This window comes from Cydia pomonella, chromosome 7 (assembly GCF_033807575.1).
Source record: "Cydia pomonella isolate Wapato2018A chromosome 7, ilCydPomo1, whole genome shotgun sequence".
NCBI classification, from domain to species: Eukaryota; Metazoa; Arthropoda; class Insecta; order Lepidoptera; family Tortricidae; genus Cydia; species Cydia pomonella.
Genome location: NC_084709.1, coordinates 5002609 through 5023447, shown reverse-complemented (window position 1 = coordinate 5023447; position 20839 = coordinate 5002609). Strand labels below are relative to the sequence as shown.

Sequence of the window (20839 nt, the reverse complement as noted above, 5' to 3'; positions counted from 1 at the left end):
ATCCTTGTAGTAGACAATTTGGCACAGCGTGAGTAGGTTTCAATAGCGTTGCGGTATGTACGTGGAAATACATGCAAGAGGATGTGGGTTCGAGACTCATTAAATTTTTTTTTGTTATCAGTATTATCAAGTAGGTACCTATTATTAATAAATTATTTTATGAGAAATATGAGCGTTTTCCATAAAAATATTAAAAATCTGATTCTCACACATCATGATATTTTTGGGTTCTTCCAACTCAGAATCACTAGCATAATCAATCCTCGTGTTAAAAAAACCCGAAAATTTGTATTGAAATTTTAGTTTTACATTGAAATTTCTTTCACACTAAAATGTGACGTAATGGTATGGATATTTTAGGATATCTTTTTTTAATGCTAGGGTGGAGAAGAGTCTAAGTAGAATGAACCTAAGAAAGTCCAAATTTGTAAGTCAGATTTTCCGGTATTTTTTTCAAAAAAAAAAACGCTGTTTTGTTCTAAAATTAAAGCAATCCCTTACTGCCTTTAAAAAAGTAGGTACTATTTTACAGTAGAATTAAAACATTTTTTTTACGATACATTTAATTAAATTACAGTGAGTTACAAAATTGCATGGCCTTCTATTTATAACCATTATAAAAAGAAATGAGATATTTACCATGTTTGTATATATTATTGATTTCCCGATATTTTGACACAACTAGAAGTTTCACACAATGCCTAGAGATAGAAAATTATTTATTTATTTTATTTATTGTCAATTTCATTCAACGGATCACATCATATCCAATTTATGTGTTTATGTATTGCATTGTTTTCTACCTAGTTGGTTATTAAATTCTGTTACTTCAATAATCTTTATCTACATAAAATATAGCAACGAAAGTTTAATAAAGTATATATTAAAATGAAGTACACAGAATCAGGAATTACATATGACAATATCATTCAAAATCGCCTCCTCTGGCTTTGACACAGGCCCTCAAACGACGAGGCCAGTCATCAATAGCGGCACGCACGATTGTCATGTCTAATTCCGTCACTGTCTTAACTATGGCCCGCTTGAGGGAGTTAAGATTTGTGTGGGGTTTAGCACAGGCTTTCTCCTCAATAACCTGCTATATGGCATAATCCAGGGGGTTAAGGTCCGGGCTGGAGGACGGCCAGTCTTCGTGGGCAATAAAGTCAATTTTGTTCCTTCGAAACCAGGCTCGAGTTGTTTTTGCCTTATGTGCAGGAGCTGAGTCCTGTTCAAAGATCCATGGCTGGTTTTGAAATAGGGTGTGGCTTAAGGGCTTCACTATTGGTTCGAGAACGGTTTCCAGTTTCCGGTTTTCACACCTTTTTCACAGAAATGAATCTGTGTTAGCCCTGAGTATGACACACCCAAAATCATGTTTGGCGGGTGCCCACATTTGTGCAACGCAATAGGGTTGTTTCCATCTACAAATCTTAGGGCATAATTGTATCCCAATAAATTCTTTTGGATTATAAGAACATGTTAAACTACTTTTAGGGGACCTATAATGACCATATTTTTGTAAATATTGAATTTAAAATATCTTTTGGCACACGTCACGTGACCAAACTCGAAACGTCATTGAAGATTCTGATGACGTCACAACTCTCGGATTGACACTGTTGACAGTTAGGCGATTAACAACAAATGACAAATATCAGTTGACAGTTCGTATCTTCTACGTGTGTATGTAGTTATGTGTCAAACCATAAACTGTGACGTCACACAATTTTCAAAGAGCGTTTTGGGCGCGAAAGCATCTGTCAAAATATATTTTGTTAATTTAACATATTTAAAGCCATTTTTAGTATAAAAGCTGAATTTTAGGGCAACTTTTAGTTAATATAGAAAGTAATACAAGCGTTTCAAAAAATTGGAATACGATTCTCTTTTAGGCCCCAATTCATTATAGATACGACGAGATAAGCGTTATGTGTGGTATATAATTATAGCTCACAAATCCACCACATTATGTATTTTTTTATTTTTTCGGTAGCATTTGTTTTAACGGAAATAAAGAGGTTGCAAATCGAGTAACAGAACTTCAGAACAGATACCATTTGATATTTACCAGTCGCTTTTCGGTGAAGGAAAACATCGTGAGGAAACTGGACTAATCCCAACAAGGCCAATCCCTCTGGGTTGGAAGGTCAGATGGCAATGGCAGTGGCTTTCGTAAAAACTAGTGCCTACGCCAAATCTTGGGATTAGTTGTCAAAGCGGACCCCAAGCTCCATTGAGCCGTGGCAATATGCTGGGACAACGCTAGGAAGAAAGAAAGAAATCGAGTAACAGAACTTAGTAACCAACTAGGTATAATAGTTATGATGTAAATGTCCATATCATGTTGGAGTCATATATGTATTAGCCAACTAATTATTCAAGATCAATACACTTAGCTCCCTTAGGTATTCGCCTAAGTACAATCTCGGGCAAAATTGAGTTTTATAAAAGTGAACTAGTTTCTAGGTCATATTTTCTATGAATTGGTCATTTTTGTAGACTCCAATTACAATTACACTTTTCCTGGTTTTTCGCGGACTAGAATATCGATGATTTTTGTAGCTTGATTTAGACGTTGCTATCATTTTCAATCCAAAAACACATAAAATCACAATTCAGAACATGCGGCAGCGTTGTTTTCTATCAAGTACCTCAAGCACCAGGGCGGCTACCGGGAAAATCGAAATTCGTCAATTTCGGGCATTTTTCTCTGTCACTCTAATTACGTCTTAGTGAGAGTAAAAGAGAAAGATCCCCGCAATTTGCGAATTTAGGTTTTCGCGGTAGGCCCCCAGGTCCTGTCAAGTTTCAGCAGTGTTGCCAGGTGAGCGGAAGAGAATTATCGTACTCGAATGTCAATATTATTGTACCGTTGAAAAAAATATCGTACGCCAATCAAAAAGGCAGCCCCTAAAAATGTCTAGCAAAATAAGCTTAAATTTCCAATTAATAATAAAAAAAAAGACAATTTTCGTCTAAATTGCGCAAAAAATCTGTTTATGTTTGTGTATTTTTGGGATAGACTCAAACGGTATACAGGAAGTTGTGACATTTTAAACTTTAAACTTACACCAAGGAGCCGAACACCCAAAGGAAACTAATTTTAGCCTATTTCTGAGTGAAAGTGTCATATTTTGCTTCAAATTACTAGACTTTTAAGGTGGCATCATCCAAGGGCTGAAATTATAGTACTTTAGTGTACGATAATGCTCTTTGGAACATTACGTCATACCGGGGCCCAAATTATCGTACATGTACGACAATTATCGTACGCCTGGTCACACTGAGTGTCAGTGTCGACAGAGTCAGCTAAAAACGCGTCAAACATCGCAACGTCGCGCCGATGCATGGAGTGGCAACGCCGCAATGTATTTGTACACGACATTTGTCACACACACATGAGTAAAATTTATAAAAATATAACGTTGATTATTGCATGATTTCTGTATGAAACAAAGTTTTTCTATTAATTTAGCGCAAATGAATATTCGAAAGTAGATAGATGCGCAACTATTTATGTAATAATATTGTGTAATTAATAAATAAATAGCGATTGTTTTTTGTATGAAAATCGAACCACCTTAAGTCTAAATCTGTCTTTACGAGACTACGCTGAAACAAGTTTGAACAGTACCTATAGCTCTTATAGTTTCGGAAAAAAGTGGCTGTGACATAATCGGACAGACAGACGGCCATGACGAATCTATAAGGGTTCCGTTTTTTTGCCATTTGGCTACGGAACTCTCTAAAAAAAGAGCTTCCTATTATAGAATCCGTCAATATTTTGTAGGTTTTATCTAAATGGTAACCCCAATTAACCCATTCTGTATGAAGTAAGTATATTCAAAATATACGAAAGTGAAGTATTTTATTTTGCATTCACCGCCACTATATCTTTCAAACACTATGAGTACGGTGACAGGTGTCATCTCCGTAACAAGCTTAAAACGCCAAATTTTATCAAATTGTTCATTATTCTGTCAGCGTACCCTTCCTGTTTGAAAAATAGTATAGATAACGAATACGATTAGGTACTTGTGGGCTGGGCTGGTATGATAAGCTGGCTTATGTAGGGACCAGAGGGCTTACCGCGAACCACGTTCGACGTGTTGCCTCCCTGTCACACTTACGTAAGAATTTACTAGTGCGACAGAGAGGCAACACGTCGCACGTGGTTCGCGGTAGGTCCTCTGGGGGCCTACCGCGAAAACCGAAATTCGCAAATTGCGGGGATCTTTCTCTTACTCTTAATAAGACGTAATTAGAGTGACAGAGAAAAATGCCCGCAATTGACGAATTTCGAATTTCCCGGTAGCCGCCCTGATACCTGGCACTCAAAAGTATGTAAGTACTTACCTAAACAAAGCGCAAGTCAAAGTAAAGAGACTAATGCACAACCTTTGCAGTAGGTACCATACTTTTATTGATGAACTTTATCCAGCCTTCTGGCGGATGCAAATGGCAGGCCAGCACAGGTGTTGTAAAATCACTTGGAAAGGGACCTTTGGTACAGAAATAAAGAAGCTGAGAGTACCATACATGATTTTTTTTAAAGTTTTATAGTAGCTTAATAAGAATAGCTAATAAGTATTAAGATTTAGTTTAAAACGTTTAACCATAGCGCTCATACTACTTATTACTACAGTGAAACTTGGTTAAGTGGGACCTGGGTAAGTGAGATAACTCTATAACTGGGACGCATGCTGCGGTCCCGACACTTTGCCACTGAATTACCTCTATTAGTGGTACAAAAGAGACCTCTGTAGCCCTCGCGATAAGCTTCATAAAATTAAATATAAAATATACTTATTTTTTTGAGTCATCCATCACATCGTACTCACAATGACCGCCATATACCGTACTGGCACTAAGTCCTTTATATCAATTTCTACCAATTTGAACATTTCCAAAAAACGAAACGGCACAATATCTAACTACCGAACCTACTCACAACATTTCACGAGAATCGGTTGAGAAATATGCGACTTGTAGAGGAGAATATCCGGACACACGAAAACATTTTCGCCCAAACTTCTTCATTAGCGCTCGGTCAGTTATAACTTTTATACAAATAAACGATTTATTAAGAGGAAAGAGGACGGCCGATTCTCGATACACAAGTAGTCCCCGTCTTCCTCTCTGGATATTGACATTTTGGGATTTTTTTTACATATTTTGATGTATATTTACCATAGTTATGCCCCCTTTTGACTTTTTTACATTTTTGTATTATTATAAAAGTTTTAAATGCTTCTAACTCCTTTAATAATTAAAAATTCGAAAAATATCAAACAGGGGCATAACTGTGATTGATATGCAACAAATTGTGTCAAAATATTTTCAATAATGTTAATATCCAAAGAGGAAAATGAGGACTACGTTTGTATGAAAAGGTGATTTCGCGCGAGGCCTCCACTTTCGTCTTAAGTAAATGGCTTCAATTATGTAAAGGGCTTGTGCACAAATCACATTTTAATTTCATTTTTTTTGCTACTTTTTGCAGCAAAGCAGCAACGTGTTTCTAAAAAGGGCTCGAATTGCAAGAAAACACATAATTTATCGTAAAATATTAACGTACAATTCTTAACTGTATTTACAAAAATATCTATTACAATCAACTCAACATCGAATATACATTTGACACGTATTTCCTAACTACTTAGTACATCCATCTTTACTCTGTTATGATTAACAACTCAGTCTTAGAGCGTACACTCGTGGAAGTCGTGGAACATGTTCAGTGAAGGACAAACCCTATAACCCAAACCCTAAGACGTCACAGTTGCGGGTCAGTCCCGCGCGCCTACAGCCCAATAACAATCTTCGTGCACTCAGATAAGGTTCACTATGACGCGCCCCACATTAAGAATGGCGTTCAAAGGCGATGTGTTGCCTCCCTGTCACACTTACGTACGAATTTACAAGTGCGACAGAGACGCAACACGTCGAACGTGGTTCGCGGTAGACGCTTAGAATGTAATAAGGACTGATAATGCACCTCAATTTCTGTAGAGTCGCTCAGATTTAAGTTTGCCCTTCACTTAACAGTTAACACCGTCACGCACGCCATCTAGTGAGCGCTCTGGGAGAGTAAAAACATGGCGTTAACAGTAATAGGCCTGGCTTAAAACGTACATATTAGTTCAGTAGTTTGTGGTAGATGCTCGTACACATATAAAAATATCCATATAATGAATTATTCTTAAAATATAGATAAAAACAAATTCATTGTTGCAATCAGGCTAAACAAAATATTTGCAGTTCTATAAAAGTGGGGTGAGTATGTACCTATTAATTATAGTCAGAGTCAAAAACATATTATCCTTAATTTTCCATACAAAAATTTATTATACAAGTTTCATTGTCCATATAACATGTATGGTTAACTGCGTTACAAAACTGATAATTAAATGTGGGAGACATTTTTATTGCTTAAATCGATATGTTCGAGATTCGGAATAGAAATAAACCAAAATTTGTTAGGTTTAAAACAAAGTACTTACATGGTACACTTTTTTCTGAAAATGCCCGTACAACGAGATAACAATATACCTAATATAATATTATATATCTCTGCTTTTAATAATACCGTTAAAATGTTATCTCGAAATTCAACAAGATGACAACAGAGTATCAGCTTAATAAATAATTAGTCTTTTCCTGTAATAAAAAAAACGTGTACTTTGTGTAATTTTAATTAATCGCATATATCCAATTGCAACAAATTATTTGTCATATAAAATAACGCTCTTTGACTACTACCGTTGGTTCACAGCCATAACTAAGAACTAGAATCATTAACTTTACTTCTAAGGTATATTCGGGTAGTTCCAGAAATTGGGAAATACCGAAAATTATTTAAAAATCGCTCATATTCCGTTGTAATAAGAGTCCCTTTTCGGAATTATCCGCCCCTTTTAAAGTGTTTTTCCTTTTCGGAATTACCCGTATACACCTTACCTATATTTAAATGTGTGAATTCCATAATTATATTTGTAGATATTATAAGGCCTTAACTTAGATCTTAATTCGTCCACAATAAGTCGATTCCTTTATGTTATGATCTTAGAGCCATACATTTAAATGGTTACACAATGGAACCAATTAATATGCAAACAAAGTAAAGCCCTTAATAATGTAACATTTTAATGAAATTCTTCCTTAAAAGCTTATAAAATTACAGCTTGGGCAGAGGCATATTGCCAATGAAAGCTGTCACGCGTTTTCTATTTCTAGACAAACATACTAAAGGTAAATAAAATAGCATATCTGTTTTGGAATGAGTTAATATTAACAATAAATATTAACATGACACTTGCTTAAACAACAATTCTAAAATATTTACGTATAATTTTTTCCAAACCTTTAACATTGGAAGTTGGTACAGTCAGTGTTTCTTATAAGTACATTGCAATTACCAATTGAAATATACCATGATATAGTTACTTTAAAAAGGTACACAGTACTTGCATTTATAACAATCTGTTAAAATAACATTTAATTTTAAAACCCGTTTCACCACTTCTTAATACTAATATTATTATGAAATTCAAGTATAATAATCAGGGACAGCATCTTAAAGACTGCAAAGACTCATCGTTTCGCATGACATATGATAATCAGAAGATAACAATATTATAGTGGAAAACCTAGTTTAACATTGGGTATTTTACTCTTTAAGTTTTAGATAATATCAATAATGATATCGTCGACTCGCGAGAAATGTTTAGATCATTTTGAAATAAGTAAGTAGGTATTGTTAGCTTAATTTAAAATTTGAGATACGCATCGATGCGTCTTTGCAGGTCAGACATACACTGGTATGGTTACGAAGCGTTACAAGTTTTGTGAAACAGGGGGCCTACCGCGAAAACCGAAATTCGCAAATTGCGGGGATCTTTCTCTTTTACTCTCACTAACACGTAATTAGAGTGACAGAGGTCGATGCCCGCAATCGACGAACTTCGATTTTCGCGGTTATAGCCCTGAGTGGTTCTGTAAAGCGACTGCTATTCGTCAAAACTTAAACTTTAATATTCCACGAACCGATCATCGATTATTGTCATCGATATGTACTTACACTATATTACTCCCATCCCTTTTGTCTCAACACTTTGTCCCCAAAGTCACTTTAACACTAAACCGAATAAAAATAGATAAAAATTCTTAAATTACTTAAATCCGCTACCGTTAAACTTAAAATCGTCTTTGCACTAGACCGTCACTTTATCGTCTACATAAGCGTCTATTTGTTTTCCAAGCACTGTACATTTATACTGTAATCAATAATCTCGTGTTGAGCGCGTTACATAGGTATGGAGTTTGTATTGAACTTCGCAGGTTCAGCAAGTTTAATTGAATGTGATTGTGGTTGTATTTGGAGGTGGGCGAGAGAGAGGTATGGAAGAAAAAGACATGCTGCGCCGACCCCAAATGAATGGGATAAGGGCAAGCGAATGATGACGAGATTGTGTTTAGTGGTTCTTTCGGTTTCTCACCAAGCCACTGTTGTTGCCGTTCTTGGTCTTGATGCGACCTTATAGTCTGTGACCATTGCTTTGCGTTATTTTCTCTCAGCATGACTAATGGATTTTGCGGTCACTCTGGCGTAATATAACATAGTTGTCTGCCAGTTAACAGCTGTATTGTTTATGAAAATTCAATTTCACATGCCTTGCGTTTTTATGCGACAAGTAGAAATAACTCAATCACCATTTTCAGCGGTACCTCTATAGGTATCACCCGTAAGACGCTCAGTTTGGTAGACGAAGTTCGGCCGTTCAAACCATCATAATACCGCGTGAAGCGCTTCGGAGTCGCAACGTTCGCGTTTCTCAAAGTAATTGACTGGTGGATCTCGTCTTAGCTTTCTTAAATGTTAGTCAACAGATGAACCCACCAGCGACAGCTGTAGTGTAGTGGGGCAGGAAGGCTCGGCCGCTCAGACCGGGCGCCAGTCGCGCTCGTGCGGCTCGCGCTTGACGTGGTAGTTGAGGCAGGGCTGGAAGTCGACGTGGATGGTGACGGGGTGCAGCGGCGCGGCCAGCGCCGCGGCGCGCGCGTCCAGCACGTCGTAGGGGCCCAGGTGCCGCGCCAGGCACGAGTAGTCCACGCTCAGCGGCACGTAGTACTTGCCTGCACTCACACTATACATGTTAATGTCTCTATAGCTATAGGAGAAAAATTTGAAATCAAAACTTACTAACGAACACTACTAAAATTATTAATTCTAAAACGGGGCTTAATTCTCGTGGAGAAATACCGACTAAAGTTGATGTCGACATCTTTTAGCTGCGCGAGATTTTCGAACTGGAAGATGTTGACGTCAACTTTAGCCGTCTTTCCCCGAGACCACGAGGACAATGCCGTCCGCAAAACGTGAGAGGTAAATTTTAAAACTTAATTATACGCGATTACGTCCCGTTTCATTAAATGTGTACACATCGTAAAAGTTTAAATCACTACTAAAATCATGATGTCAAAAGTGGAAAGGTGCGTCAAAATCTAACAAACGCATGTTAGGTAGGTTTCAGTTGCGTAATCTGAGGGCCTACCGCGAAACACGTTCGAAGTGTTGCCTCTCTGTCGCACTTGTAAATTCGTACGTAAATCTGACAGGGAGGCAACCTGTCGAACGTGGTTCGCGGTAGCCCCTCTGAATGGCGAGGCATTCGCTATACAGAGACGCACCTCTACAGTATACAACCGTACTCGTACTATATACAATAATTAGATTATCAAACACCACGCACCGTTCGACAATTCAGGGGACGCCGTAAAGCATAACCTACTTCATCTGTATTTTTATAAATATAGGTAGGTACTAGAACAGGCAGCTGTCCCTGATACTTCTGGTTGACTTAGCACGATTTTACTGTTAGATGGTTGCTCAAATCTATTTTGGACTGATTCATATTTTTCTTATTTTACTCTACAATAGTCTACAACTCTTCTGCTACCAGTAACTCAGGTAGTAGAAGCAGGCGGGTGGGTACTGACCGAGCGAGTTGAGCGCGAACACGGGCACGTACTGCGCGGGCGGCGCCAGCGGCTTCTCGTAGTGCTGGTGGGGAGACTCGCTCGACGTGTCCTGTAGAACAATTACGTTATATTAATTTTGGTGCTCTGCTGTATGACGATGACTATTGTTTACAGGTCAATAGGGCGCTGCTTGAGGGGCTGCGACCCCAGGTTTTCATCTGATCCAGAAAATTATCTTTAGGTTATTCAGCGTGGCAAAATGCAGCTGGCGTATTTGGGCAAAGTTCATTTATATTATACCTATTTTAAGCACAAGCTTAAAAAGTATTGTAACCCAACAAAAAATTTCTAACAACTAAGCGGACACATACATAGGTACCTGCAGTGAATTTATAGGTACCTACTTCAATTAATAGTTAACCTGCCCTGAAAACCAATGTCGTATGTATGATACAACTTATGCTAAGGGAAATTCTATAATGTCTTAATGTCCTCCGTGAAGCCCGAGTAGGAGGTGGAGGTGGTGGAGGGTTCCGGCTTGGTGGCGTGTCGCCGCTTGTGGCCGTAGTTCTTGTTCAATGTAGTATATACCTGTGGCGAGGTGTCCCGGGCGTCCTCCGTGGAGCCCGAGTTGGAGTTGGAGGTGGAGGTGGTGGAGGACGCCGGCTTGGTGGCGCGTCGCCGCTTGTGGCCGTAGTTCTTGTTCAATGTAGTATATACCTGTGGCGAGGTGTCCCGGGCGTCCTCCGTGGAGCCCGAGTTGGAGTTGGAGGTGGAGGTGGTGGAGGACGCCGGCTTGGTGGCGCGTCGCCGCTTGTGGCCGTAGTTCTTGTTCAATGTAGTATATACCTGTGGCGAGGTGTCCCGGGCGTCCTCCGTGGAGCCCGAGTTGGAGTTGGAGGTGGAGGTGGTGGAGGACGCCGGCTTGGTGGCGCGTCGCCGCTTGTGGCCGTAGTTCTTGTTCAATGTAGTATATACCTGTGGCGAGGTGTCCCGGGCGTCCTCCGTGGAGCCCGAGTTGGAGTTGGAGGTGGAGGTGGTGGAGGACGCCGGCTTGGTGGCGCGTCGCCGCTTGTGGCCGTAGTTCTTGTTCAATGTAATATATACCTGTGGCGAGGTGTCCCGAGCGTCCTCCGTGGAGCCCGAGTTGGAGTTGGAGGTGGAGGTGGTGGAGGACGCCGGCTTGGTGGCGCGTCGCCGCTTGTGGCCGTAGTTCTTGTTCAATGTAGTATATACCTGTGGCGAGGTGTCCCGGGCGTCCTCCGTGGAGCCCGAGTTGGAGTTGGAGGTGGAGGTGGTGGAGGACGCCGGCTTGGTGGCGCGTCGCCGCTTGTGGCCGTAGTTCTTGTTCAATGTAGTATATACCTGTGGCGAGGTGTCCCGGGCGTCCTCCGTGGAGCCCGAGTTGGAGTTGGAGGTGGAGGTGGTGGAGGACGCCGGCTTGGTGGCGCGTCGCCGCTTGTGGCCGTAGTTCTTGTTCAATGTAATATATACCTGTGGCGAGGTGTCCCGAGCGTCCTCCGTGGAGCCCGAGTTGGAGTTGGAGGTGGAGGTGGTGGAGGACGCCGGCTTGGTGGCGCGTCGCCGCTTGTGGCCGTAGTTCTTGTTCAATGTAATATATACCTGTGGCGAGGTGTCCCGAGCGTCCTCCGTGGAGCCCGAGTTGGAGTTGGAGGTGGAGGTGGTGGAGGACGCCGGCTTGGTGGCGCGTCGCCGCTTGTGGCCGTAGTTCTTGTGCGGCGCGCCGCGCACCGTCATGTCCGTCGCCTGAAAATTGCACTACATTATTACTTTTGTTAGGACCTATTACTCAATTTACGAGCTTAGTTCGCAACTACTTAAAACACGTAATTGAATCACATCAGTTTAATCCCTAGCGAGCGAGAAAAAGAACGGTGTTATACAATAGGGATGGACGACTTTTACGATGATTCGTAACTTTTCGTAAAGCTTACCTCACAATCCTGCGACCTCGAAAATCTTCTCTCAATAGAATTCTTGAACTTGTACGAATGTAAGAAGTCCTCGCCGTGTTCGGGCTTCCTTACGGTCCGCAGCGTTGGCTCCCTCTTGCGGCGCCCGTCCAGCGCCATGGGCTCGCCCTCCGGAGCCACCTCCTCGGGTGCTGGGATCGCGTTGGCCACTGGAAGCAATGCGAGAATGCGAGCGAGTGATAACCGCTTCATACATAATCACACAAAACGCCAGTTTACTATTGTATAAATTACTGGCGTTATTTATAAACGCGTTACTGGCCTGAATTATACTCTTTTTAAATACATAAAGATACAGAATATAGCTATGACTCTTTTGTCTTTTTCTGTCATTTTGACTTATGTATTTGTAAGAAAGGGATGAAACATAATTTAGGTAACTAAATATCAGGCCCGTAAAGGTTTATGAATATGGGGTTAAGACGATAGTGGACGACCGTTTCTCCATACAAACGTAGTCCAAACTTTCCGCCCTAGATATTCAGTTTAAGGAAAATATGTTTACACCATTTGATGTAGGTATATTAACCATGGCTTCGTTCGACTGTTTTCGATTGTTTTATTATTACAAAGGTTAGGAGCAAAAAACAAATTCCATACAAAATCTTAACTCTCATCTTGATTAAAAAACGAATAAAAATCAAATAGCTTTGTGGTCAATACCCATAAAATAGCTAAACAATACTTATTTTCTTTTATGTCAATATCCAGAAAGGAAAATGGGGACTACGTTTGTATGGCGAAGCGGTCACGTGGCTTCGTCCCCTTTCCTCTTAAGAGTTACATGAACCCGCCGCTGCTCCCATACAACAGAAGTTACGCTCTCATTTTGAAAACGACTTGCTTAAAGTAGGTAACACGTATCTATGTCTGGTACTAGCTTTCGCTGTTAAAAACTTGTTACCATATTTTAAGCATATTATTGAATGAAAGCTGCTAGAACACGAAATTTTTAGAAAATAAAGAAAAAATAAAAAGTCCGAAATTTAGGCTTTTGATGATTTTAAACTAAAAAAACATAAATAAGGAGGTAGATTCGTTACAGTACTTATAGTTTTCCAAACATGTAGGTACGGAAATGATGATATTGTTTTTTTTTTCAATTCCCTTTTATTTAGTTCATGTATCGCGTAAGTAAGGCACACGAAAATTTACAACACGTACCTGTTACGTACGTTCCTGTTATTTAATCTATTAAATTATATAATCCTTTATCGGATAAAGGATTATATAATTTATACACATTGGATAAACTTTATCCAATGTGTATAATATGTAGGTACCTACAGAATCAGAAACACAATCTTTTGATCCTATTTTATAATATTTTTTCCCGAACCAGAATCATTAGGACAATTAAGCGTTCAAGATCGCTATTTTTCTATAGCGGGAATAAGTTCTTATTTAACTTTTGCGTAAATGACCAGTGTTTGATCTCGAATTATTCCAAAATCCACTGTCTTTAGATACAAACACATTTTAAAGGATTAAAGCTCTGGGGAAGGTAACTGTTTTCTGATTGTATATGGTTTACAGGTCTCCCTATCTCTCTCCCTTATCGTATGGAATCTAGAAGAGAGCCATCTACAATTGTCTTTCACCGGCCTTCCCCATACAGCCAGGTATTATAGTTATTTACCGGTGCGTTTGCGATCCGGCATAGTCCATGGCACCGCCAGACCTTGAAGTCTGCGTACTGCTAGAGAGATGAGACCTTCTGTGGAATTACTCTCATACTTTATATCATGCTGGAAACTTGGTGATCATACGAGTATACAAGTACTCGTACCCGTATCTTACGATAGGTCAAATTTTATTGTGAAAAGAGTAATCTCGGAATAAATACACATAATTTTTAGTAAAAGCGATGCCTCAGGATTAGTCACATAGGCGTAAACGCGCTATTGAGACCTAATTGTACATATTACCTAAATAAGGCGTATAAGGTAACTTTCGGGAAAGTCTAGATGTTTTCCATAAATGGCTTTTACTCTTCGCAAGTTTAGTATAATTGAAATAGAGCGATATGAACACTGACAGCTGTTTTGGCTAGTGGCAAGTTTATACCTACTTTCCCTTGCCAAGTAGATGCTGAGTTAACAATCAGTGATCTCGAAGAACGAGATGAATTTTGTCCCGAGAGGTACGGAATGCACGCTGGACGTTTATTTTAACCAATAGCCTTGCATGCTCGAAGCGTGCTTGTGTAGGGTGTGTGGGTTCGAGCAGGTGCTCAAAGTTAAAAAAAATCTTTACCGATCACTCATTAGTTATAACCCCGGCTATCTACACGAAGCAAGCGTGTAGCCAACGGAGAAGCCTTCAGACTCTGTGACTAACAACTTTAGTACTAGTTCGTACCTCTATCGCATTCCATCGGGTACTGCTCGGGCTGTTCATAGGATTCGGGCTGCGGGGGTTCCAGGTGGCGTGCAATCACGACGTCGCGCTGCGCGTGGCTGTGTGAGGAGCTGGAGGAACTGGCCGTCTCTGAGGAGGAGGTGGGGTGCCGCTTCTCGCGGGGGGCTTCGCCTGGAGAGTGATAAAGATCATTAGTCTATGAAGTTTATTTTTTAAAGCAAAAAATAGATATTTCTCGAGTCGAGTCATACAAATTACAGAAAACGCGGAAACGGACAGATAGGGACTAGTACTGTACCTTGGATGCAAAATTTTGGGGATCAGTTGAACGTAACACAATGCATGCGCCATGCCATGGCGAAGTTACTGCGTTATCCCAGCATCTTTACCATTTAATAGTTTAGGCCCATGAGGCTAATTTAACTTAAACCATGTGTGAAATTAGCTGCCAACACTCCGAGAACTTGGGAAACTCAGCTAGATATATAATTAACCCACACAGTCCAGGAGTACAGGGTAAGCAGTACTGCTTATTTCTGACTAAATATACAGCAGGATAAATAATCCCAAATACCTTTAGTAATCATCTCGACGTGTCTCTATAGATGCGAGGCCAGCTGCATATACTACCCGTCCGCCGGCCTGTATCCTTGCACCTGAACTTGCCCGCCTCGGCGAGCGCCTCCTGGAACCCGACGCGAAACTGGAGGGGAATATAACTGAACAGCTTACCTTTAGTGATCATCTCAACGTGTCTCTGCAGATGCGAGGCCAACTGCACACACAGCCCGTCCGCCGGCCCGTAGCCCTGCACCTCGACGAGGAACCTGGCCGCCTCGGCGAGCGCCTCCTGGAAGCCAGCACGGAACTCCTCGCCCGCCACACGATCGGCCGCTAGAACAGAATCCGCGACAACATGGTACTGATGCGCTGGTGCCAACGCATTGGATTAAACATACCCTGCCTAAGCTAAACATCGTCATCTTCATCGCTAAGGCGTTGTCTCGGCTTTTGTTATGGGCTAAGAGGGGGTTTTGTCTAAACTAAACTTCCGGAGCTCAATAAAAGTTTTAGCAAAAAGGGGCCCACTGATTACCAGTTCGCCGGACGATATCAGCCTGTCAGTTATTCGCGATTGTCAGCTTTTGCGAATAACGACAGGCCGATATCGTCCGGCGAACCGGTAATCAGTGGGCCCCTTTACGCGGAGTTGTAAAAATTTTCGTATTTAGTAGATCGACAAGGCATAATGCCTACTCTGCCAAATGTTATCGCATTGGGCAAATAGGTAACGCGACGAGTTTAAAATCTGTTGCAATGGAAATTCCTAATTCCGTTTATACTTTGCCGTTATGGGCAGAGCAGGAACCATGACAAAGTGCAAAACGGGTACTCCGTTTACTGCATTTACGTTCCTCTTAAAGTCTTTATTAGGAAAATTCTTTTTTTCAGATAATCCTGAAGCAGTTTTAGCATTTTTTTTGTTTTTTATATGAGTCGGTATGAAGCGTTTGTTATTCGAACCGCGGCCTTTAGAAAACGCGGTCAGACGCGTGCTTCGCTTGTTACTATACTCGTACTCATTTATTTATAATATTAGCACCGTCGCCACTTCACAATTTACACGACGTTTTTACAATTTTAATTTATGCAGCCAGTGAGTCCTAGATATCTTCTAGAATAGCTAAATGATATTAAATATAATAACAAACAGAAATAACTTAAAAATTTTCTATTTTGCATTTTTAATCAATCATTAATAAAAATAGATAAGCAATATTTTGTTGATACATAGGCCTGCGTATCATATGCTATGTCGTTCATCGAAACCGAATATAATGCTTATATTTTGAAGGTTCGTTGGAAGCTTCTAAGTGCAAAATTATCGAGCGGATTCCCTAATGTTTATAAAATAACGGGCAAGGAGCTGTCATCCGCGGTAAAACATAAAAAGTGAATCCTGATTGCCAGACAAATCTAACCAAATCTGACCAGCGGAGGTCTGAGTACCAACTAAGCAGGTGTAAGTAAATTATTGAGAAGGGTTATTTGAATATTCACTGTCACTCGATTCTTGTAAAACAAATCGAAGTTGTACCTAATAAAATTCAGATATCGATTAATACCTAGCAATTTCGCTTACTTATCCCAGACCAATTTAACTATTATCCAGTCCTCCTAATCCCAAAAGATATCATAACCCAGAATATAATAAAACAACTTGATATAACAAAAATTAAAATTCATTTCGCAAATTAAAAAAAAAACGGATGCAGGAAATTCATATTTACACGTAGACTTACTATATAGTTATTGGACTCCCTTTAAGTAAGTAACTTTGACCCGTTACCTCTGCATTCGCCCTTTCACCTAACGCAAACCGCAATCGAAACAACCCTCCTGAATAACCCATCGGTGCCCTTACATCCTTACCTCTACCTTAAACTCAAAACTGGCAACCCGTGCGGCTAACAACTCCACCGACATAAGTAAAGACATTACCGTAGTCGCAGCCCAAGGCAAGGCCATGGTACAAACCATTGGCTCGCTCCTGTAAGAACTTGAGGTGTCGGATGGCCATCTCGATGATCTCGGTCTTCTCGACGCGGCCGCGGCCCTTCTTGAGGTACTCGGGGGGGATGAGGCGGGAGAGGTCTGCGAGGCAGTTGTTCATGCGGTCCCGCCGCCGTTTCTCGATGATTCTGTGAGACATCGGATCTTGCTGTGGACAAAAGGGAACGTGATAGGCTTTTTCATGTCTCGAGCACTTAATCAGTACCGATGTATAATTTATTCCGATGTTATCTACTTATACCTAAAACCGGACCATAAAATGTTTACGCTTTAAAAAATCATACGGTTTGGGTTTACAGATAAGCCAAGAGAGTTGTAGTATGTACCTAAGTACTAAAGCGGTAAAGGAAGATAGTTTTAAAACTTTAATCATATGTAGCTTTTTTGCGTAAAGAGACTAGTCATTATTGAACATCTTTATTCAATATTGTTACCCGGGTCATAAAAATAAATCGAAAAATCGGCTCCATAGTAGTTTCTACATGGTTCATAGGAATCAACATACATTCATACATAGTAGGTGCTATATATTACACACATACAAATACATAGATAGACAGCTAAAATCCTATTGCCGTAGATATTAGTCAGATAAAAATAATCTAACGACTAAAATACGCTCAGCTGCATATTTTAGCCGCAAACAGTGCGCTAAAATTACCAATTCATAGTGAACACGTGCACACGTTTCTCACAGTAGGGAACTACGCAGTATCATCACGTCACGTCTAGGTATGGACGAGTGTGGCGGATGAGACAATTAGTACTTGAAACAGTTCAGACTCAAGAGTAGTTTGAGGCAGGTCAGGGTGGGGCTTCCAAACGCCTGCAGGCCGTAGATCCGAGAGACATAGTGATACTAAGTATACGGATTACGATCGAAGGGGACTTTTTGTGGGGAGGCCGGTCAACGGAAGCTAAGCAAGTAACAGTTATTATGTACTTAAGAACTTATAACAGAGACTCGCGCCTGCAGTCAAACTGTGTAAACAGTTTTGCAGGAAACTGTACTAGATTATAAGTTTATTCCATGAAATAATAATAAAATAATAATAAATAATAATAAAAGTTATCCGTTCCACGTAGTGTTTTACCAATATAGGTAATAAATATTTTAAGAAAAAACCGACTTACATGAGGGACACCGGTGAAAGAAAGATTAAGAGAAGAGAGAAGATATATTATACAAAAACAATATAGTACGAAAAATACTTTTCATCACTAAAGAAAGGGGTATACAAATGTAACAAATGTCACCGATATTGCCTCGTATGCGACTTGGATTTCAAACGCCGCAATTCGCCTCAAATCTGTGTCCTATTTTTTTCCATTTTCCCAGGTAAATACAATATTTTTTTCATTATTTTGTCAAAATTCTATTATTCTGTAGTAAAAAGGTGGAAGTCAGAGACAATTAGGGTAGGGCTACTAAACCGCAGACTATACGCAGACGTCAATTCGTAGTCTACATGATTATTAATCATTTTTAATTTGGATTATAACAGCTCTTCTTGTGGTTTATGGTCTAAGATACATGTACGCATTTTACATGCGAGAACCTGTCGGTCTGAAATTATGGCAAAATTATGATTCGAGCGAATATATATCATGGCCAATAACACCTCTACCTATCTAATGGAGTCACGAGTAATTGAAATTAGCAAATTCCTAAGCGTTTTAATCTATACTTGTAGAGTACGTATACCTTGAATAAATAACTCAAAAACCTACGATCCTGCCCCTCCATATACCGATAGTCCCGTCGTGTGCGCTCCAAATTATCTCCTTTCAAAATTAAAATATGTTACCCCACACGGCACAGATCTTCGTTATTCCCGTACCTTAAATTAATTGTCCCCCGATATCAAACCGGTTTCATGTCCAATCCTTACACTGTCCAAGCAATCAGACTCTGGAACGTTCTCCCACACTCTATCAGACAAGTGCATATCAAGTCTATCATTTTCAAGGCATGTTGCACAAGCATTTTCCTGACAAATATTCTTCATCGTCCTCTTGATAATCCACACTGGGTACTTACATAAAAATATACGTATGTAAAACTACCAACTTATATGTGTTAGTTTATCAATATAGCTTAATATTCATCTAACCCAGACAATAGATGAATATTAAGCTATATTGATTTACAAACTCGCAAAGCTGAATGTGCAATGATACTGTATAATGTACCTACTTGTACACTTCGTTTCAATCTAATTAGAACCGGTCATATACCAATTAAAGTAGCATTTTTCTTTCTCAAACAAACGACATTTAACCGAAATTTAAAAACAGGGAAATTTTGTGTGGTGTTAGGAGATTTTACTGATTTAATATAACCGTGGATCCATAAGATCCATTACTATGGGTAACTAGAACTAGTAGTAGTAAAGTTGAAATATGGTAAAGGACTTCTGTAAAACTTGGTAGGTAGAAACGCGACACGTGGTACACGTGCGTGGCGTGGCGCTCATTAGAATGCAGCCTTGGCCAGAAATATGCAGCTCCCGAGATTTTCACGGAAAAACTTATATTTCATATTTAAAGCCGACTTCACAAAAGTGTATAAAATGCCATTTTTTAGCAGTTCAACTTACCAAATTATGCTTTCCGATAGAAAATACAGAAATCAATGTGTGCCTAAAGTATTCGAAAAAATAAATAAATAAATTGAGTCATGGGTGTTTTCTATGTATTGAACTATTTATAAATATTCCTAAAAAATATATATATCGTTGTCTAAGTAGGTACCCACAACGCAAGTCTTATTGAGCTTACTGTGGGACTTATTCAATTTGTGTAAGAATGTCCTTTAATATTTATTTGCTTCAGACTCACCCATATAAAAGTAATTAAAATGACACAAAAATGTATAAAAAAATAAAATTAAAACTACTTTTGGTTTGCATCTCGATAGACAGATAAAACCTACAAATTGTACTGTGTAAGTCCTCTTTAATCGTGGCAAGGAAAATTTCCCTCAGTTTCTCCAGGATTCTAGCACACCACTGCAATGTGCATCCATGAAAATGGGACCAACTGTGAAGATTTAAACAAAAAAAAATGTAAATCGGGCCAGCCGTGTTCCAGATATTTATCATTCTTGATAATTTATGTTTTCCTAGCATGTAAGTGAATTGGTCTGACACTGTAAACTTACATTGTGTTCAATAAATAAATATAAATATATAAGAGAACTTAAAAAAAACTAAATCCCGAATTGATTATCCCCTCACTGATTGCTTGATTTGATTGATTTAACTGATTTGAATTCAGTTAAATATTAATCCCTACTTATAAATAAATAAAAATAAATTAAATAAATAAATGAATATTATAGGACATTATTACACAAATCGACTAAGTCCGTCTGTAAGCTCAATAAGGCTTGTGTTGTGGGTACTTAGACAACGATACATATAATATATAAATATATAGAAAACACCCATGACCCAGGAACAAAATATTCATGCTCATCACACAAATAAATGCCCTTACCAGGATTTGAACCCGGGACCATCAGCTTCATAGGCAGGGTCACTACCCACAAGGCCAGACCGGTCGTCGGTCGTCAGACTTATATTATATTGAATAAAGTATCTTTGTCCGTCTGCCATTCATTTCACGCTTAAATCGCCGAGCCAGTTTAGATATAATTTGGTATGAAGATGGAGATAAAGATGAACCCTACAGAAAAATTGGCAGTTAAACTTGTAGTTACCTACATGGGATATTTAGTAGTAAGTAGCCATCAACAAATTAATTAAAAATAGGAAATATTTTTAATATTAAGTTTCTTGCAAAAAATCAAAACTCATATACCTACCATAAACAAGCGTATCTAACCCTAATCAGTCACATAAAAGATAAGTTCAAATCTTTATCTAACTAATTAACTATAAAATCGCTATATCACCAGCCGT

At 39.5% G+C, this 20839-nt stretch overlaps 1 protein-coding gene across 2 annotated transcripts in view; it reads right to left on the bottom strand.

Moving 5' to 3' along the window:
• Window positions 1-5558: 5558 nt before the first annotated feature.
• The window catches only part of LOC133519633 (transcription factor cwo-like), a 54584-nt gene continuing 39303 nt past the window's right edge, over window positions 5559-20839 (bottom strand). The window contains exons 3-9 of one of the 2 annotated variants that reach the window (XM_061853674.1): window positions 16878-17061; window positions 15072-15233; window positions 14340-14510; window positions 11940-12127; window positions 10576-11751; window positions 10003-10093; window positions 5559-9138 (exon numbers count right to left, since the gene is read on the bottom strand). In XM_061853674.1, the coding sequence (XP_061709658.1) occupies window positions 8945-9138; window positions 10003-10093; window positions 10576-11751; window positions 11940-12127; window positions 14340-14510; window positions 15072-15233; window positions 16878-17061 (2166 nt within the window). In that variant the 3' untranslated portion in view covers window positions 5559-8944. Of the gene's footprint in view, window positions 9150-10002; window positions 10094-10575; window positions 11752-11939; window positions 12128-14339; window positions 14511-15071; window positions 15234-16877; window positions 17062-20839 lie in introns of both variants that reach the window. The other variant, XM_061853675.1, reaches the window with a different exon arrangement.